The 5,000-nt window shown below is 45.3% G+C and overlaps 1 protein-coding gene across 2 annotated transcripts in view; it reads left to right on the plus strand.

Annotated features, from left to right (window-relative positions):
• Nucleotides 1-5,000, plus strand: part of cfap299 (cilia and flagella associated protein 299) — a 268,942-nt gene that overhangs the window by 263,714 nt on the left and 228 nt on the right. The window contains exons 6-7 of one of the 2 annotated variants that reach the window (XM_029718088.1): nucleotides 3,682-3,756; nucleotides 3,806-5,000. The exon at nucleotides 3,806-5,000 is cut by the window's right edge and continues 228 nt beyond it. In XM_029718088.1, coding sequence (XP_029573948.1) covers nucleotides 3,682-3,756; nucleotides 3,806-3,823 — 93 coding nt within the window. In that variant the 3' untranslated portion in view covers nucleotides 3,824-5,000. Of the gene's footprint in view, nucleotides 1-3,681 lie in introns of both variants that reach the window. The other variant, XM_029718086.1, reaches the window with a different exon arrangement.

The following is a 5,000-nucleotide window of genomic DNA, read 5'->3' on the forward strand; positions in this document are numbered from 1 at the left end:
TTTCAACGTGAGTTGCAAACTGAGCTTTAGGGACACATTGAGTTCTGCTGTGTTGTTGAGTTCTGCTGTTAAGGGCGAAATCAAAATCGCAGTTGTGCGTTCCAGCTGCGGTCGAGCACCGCCTAGCCCCGACCAGAGCAGCGCAGAGCAGAGCAGGCCGCTTATTAAAACACTAGAGGCCCTGGAAGCCAGACAGAGCAACCAGTAACCACCCACATGCCCAGAACCCAGCCCAGTCCTGAAAAGCATGGCACTGCCCCAGCCCAGCTCAACCCAGCCCAGTTCAACCCAGCAAAGCACAGACCCGGCCGTGATGATGATTATAGAATGTTTGTATAAAACATTTGCCTGATGTTGCAAGAACCTTCCCAGAACACATGTTGTCTGTTCTTTAAAGGTCACATGTTGTCTGTCAAATTTTTTATAACGTTAAGGGAATGTCCTGTGCAACCTAACTTAAATGTATGAATGTCCCACACTGTTCCCCACACCCTAATTACATGTTCTGGGAACATTTAAAGAACTTAGATAGGCTGTTCTGTCAACATTCTTGCAACATCAAAGAAATGTTTTGTCCACCCTGATACAAACATTATCAATATCAGCAAAACTGGACAGTTTGTGTTTTGGGAACATGTCTCCAGTCATTTCTTCACAATGTTCCCACAACATGAAAAAAACTTTTCGGAACTTTTAAAGAACATAAAAATGTGTTCTGGGAATGTTTTTGTAACATCAGGTGAATGTTTTTTTCACCCTAAAATAAACCTTGTAGAATCATCCACACAACTGCACAGTTTTTGTGTTTTGGGGACGTATCTTTTGTGATGTCCTCACAATGTTCCCACTAAACTATTGCCACAACCTAATGAAAAGTTCTGGGAACCTTTAAAAAATGTTTTATTAAATGTGTTCTGGGAACGTTCTTGTAACATGAGGCGAATGTTTTATTGAAACATTCCATAATCATCATCACGACTGGACAGTTTTTATGTTATGAGAACATTTGCCGGGACCTAACGAATGTTCTGGGAACTTTCTATCATGACACAAGGCGAGACCCAGATGCAGACACAGGAGGCAGATGGTTGGAGTCTTACAATGTTTAATAATCCAAAGTGGTAAGCAAGAGAATGGTCGTGGACAGGCAAAAGGTTGTGGTCAAGGCAGGGCAATGGTCAGGCAGGCGGGTACAGAGTCCAGAAACAGGCAAGGGTCAAAACCGAGAGGACTAGAAAAAGGAGAATAGCAAAAAGGAGTACGGGAAGAACACGCTGGTTGACGTGACTAAACATACAAGACGAACTAGCACAGAGAGACAGGAAACACAGGGATAAATACACTGGGGCAGAGAGACAGGAAACACGGGGATAAATACACTGGGGCAGAGAGACAGGAAACACAGGGATAAATACACTGGGGCAGAGAGTCAGGAAACACATGGATAAATACACTGGGGCAGAGAGACAGGAAACACAGGGATAAATACACTGGGGCAGAGAGACAGGAAACACAGGGATAAATACACTGGGGCAGAGAGACAGGAAACACAGGGATAAATACACTGGGGCAGAGAGACAGGAAACACAGGGATAAATACACTGGGGCAGAGAGACAGGAAACACAGGGATAAATACACTGGTACAGAGAGACAGGAAACACAGGGATAAATACACTGGTACAGAGAGACAGGAAACACAGGGATAAATACACTGGGGCAGAGAGACAGGAAACACAGGGATAAATACACTGGGGCAGAGAGACAGGAAACACAGGGATAAATACACTGGTACAGAGAGACAGGAAACACAGGGATAAATACACTGGTACAGAGAGACAGGAAACACAGGGATAAATACACTGGGGCAGAGAGACAGGAAACACAGGGTTAAATACACTGGTACAGAGAGACAGGAAACACAGGGATAAATACACTGGGGCAGAGAGACAGGAAACACAGGGATAAATACACTGGGGCAGAGAGACAGGAAACACAGGGATAAATACACTGGGGCAGAGAGACAGGAAACACAGGGATAAATACACTGGTGCAGAGAGACAGGAAACACAGGGATAAATACACTGGTACAGAGAGATAGGAAACACAGGGATAAATACACTGGGGCAGAGAGACAGGAAACACAGGGATAAATACACTGGGGAAAATAAGTGACACCTGAAGGGGGTGGAGACAATCAGAAAGAACAGGTGAACCAGATCAGGGCGTGACACTTTCAGAGAACCAATTTGGGTTTTCTGGGTTGTTTGTTGTTCTCTCTTTGTCATACCATGACCATTGTGTCGGCTCAAGACTCTTTGGCTTTTGGCATTTTACTGAAGTTTTGGAGTCCTTTTGTTGACATGAAACAGTCTTGTTTTCGCTCAATGTTTTTGATGTGTGCTTTAAAAAGTCTTTATCCCACCTTCATTTATACATTTCTGTGCACCAACCTGTAAAATTGCTGAGAACAGTCCAGATGATGTAATAGGAAAAATTATGTATGTTTAATTTCATACGTAAAAATGTCATACATGCAAATCACATGATCTTTTTTTGCCTTAACACCTCTCAGGAGATGTGTATGGTGCAGCCATTTGTATTTGTCCTTATTTGTTCATTTGAACTCGGGCCACCAGAATGCTGTGCTACTGATTAAGACACTAACGTAAGTGTAATCTGGGTGGAGGGGCCCCAGCTGCTCCCATGCTCACACCGCCTTATGTAATCTGGGTGGAGGGGCCCCAGCTGCTCCCATGCTCACACCGCCTTATGTAATCTGGGTGGAGGAGCCCCAGCTGCTCCCATGCTCACACCGCTTTATGTAATCTGGGTGGAGGGGCCCCAGCTGCTCCCATGCTCACACCGCTTTATGTAATCTGGGTGGAGGGGCCCCAACTGCCCCCATGCTCACACCGCCTTATGTAATCTGGGTGGAGGGGCCCCAGCTGCTCCCATGCTCACACTGCCTTATGTAATCTGGGTGGAGGGGCCCCAGCTGCTCCCATGCTCACACCGCCTTATGTAATCTGGGTGGAGGGGCCCCAGCTGCTCCCATGCTCACACCGCTTTATGTAATCTGGGTGGAGGGGCCCCAGCTGCTCCCATGCTCACACCGCTTTATGTAATCTGGGTGGAGGGGCCCCAGCTGCTCCCATGCTCACACCACTTTATGTAATCTGGGTGGAGGGGCCCCAGCTGCTCCCATGCTCACACCGCTTTATGTAATCTGGGTGGAGGGGCCCCAGCTGCCCCCATGCTCACACCGCCTTATGTAATCTGGGTGGAGGGGCCCCAGCTGCTCCCATGCTCACACCGCCTTATGTAATCTGGGTGGAGGGGCCCCAGCTGCCCCCATGCTCACACCGCCTTATGTAATCTGGGTGGAGGGGCCCCAGCTGCTCCCATGCTCACACCGCTTTATGTAATAAGTCTTTAAAAAGCGGGATGTTCTGAAAACTATAGCCACGTCCCATAACATCCTCTAACTAGGATACAGGTTGTTTCTGGCTTTTTACATTCTAAAACAATTAAACTGAGTTAATTTAGTTGATTGAATAATCTAATTATCTAGGTAATAAACAAAGGATGTTAGTTCAAAGAATTTGGGGATATTTCCCAACAGTGTTTCTCCTCTAACCCTGCCGTCTGTAGGATTCACCTGGTGTTTGTTTCCTCTGTAGGCCACACCTGGAGACAACTCCTCCAGGACGCCCCTCCAGTCTGAACTCTACAGCCAGGTCGTCATCTATGACCACATCACCAGGAGGACCTAGCCAATCACCTCTCACTGTCTCCTCCCACCACATCACCAGGAGGACCTAGCCAATCACCTCTCACTGTCTCCTCCCACCACATCACCAGGAGGACCTAGCCAATCACCTCTCACTGTCTCCTCCCACCACATCACCAGGAGGACCTAGCCAATCACCTCACACTGCTATTACCACCTAGCCAATCACCTCACACTGCTATTACCACCTAGCTAATCACCTCACACTGCTATTACCACCTAGCCAATCACCTCACACTGCTATTACCACCTAGCCAATCACCTCACACTGCTATTACCACCTAGCCAATCACCTCACACTGCTATTACCACCTAGCCAATCCACTGTCCCCTCCCTGCTACCACCTCACCTCACACTGCTATTAAACACATACTGAAACTCACTGGAAGCCTCTAATTTGATGTAATAAAGGTTGTCCCCCCCCCCCCCATCAATGAGGTGCTTTTTCTTCTGTCTCTTGCTATAAGCCTCTCCACCTGGGTGTGGGGACTGAGGGCTGATGACAGTGCAGTCTAACTATCCTTCAGTGCTACACACTGAATGTGAAGTCCCATGGAAAACCCAAACAACAAAATAACAAACCATCAGACCTTATGGGAGACTTTACCACTTGGATCAAGTCTATCCCAAGTTACAGCTAGTTCATCAATATATATATTTATTTTTTAAATTGTTTCAGAATAAGTTAGAGGAAAAACAAAAAGAAATGGAGGAACTTATTCAACAAAGTTCCAGTGTAATATATTATAAAAAATAAAGCGAACTGGATGGAATATTGGGGACAAAAAGCACCAAATAATTTTTTTAATCTTCAACATTGAAATGCTATCAAAACTAATTTACTGAAACTTGTTACAAATAATGGAGTCATCCATGATTCACCAAATTATATTTAGAAAGAGGAAGTAAAATACTTTCAGCATATGTTTTCGTTTTCAGTCTTCTCCATCTCCTCTAACCGAAGATAATTGTATGGATTTTTGTTTTATTTTCTATTAATAATGTCAAATTAACAGCCGTACAGAAAGACTCATGTGAAGACGAAATTACAGAGGAGGAACTTCCTGATGCTATTAAAACCTTTAAGTCTGGGAAAACTCCACACCAGTGGAGGTTTGTGGTTGTAGTCATTGGTTCTGTGGTTATTAGCATGTTTTAACCACTCCTATATAAACGGTAGATTATCAGACTCTCAACAAGAAGCTCTG

The sequence above is a fragment of the Salmo trutta genome, chromosome 27, assembly GCF_901001165.1.
Source record: "Salmo trutta chromosome 27, fSalTru1.1, whole genome shotgun sequence".
NCBI classification, from domain to species: Eukaryota; Metazoa; Chordata; class Actinopteri; order Salmoniformes; family Salmonidae; genus Salmo; species Salmo trutta.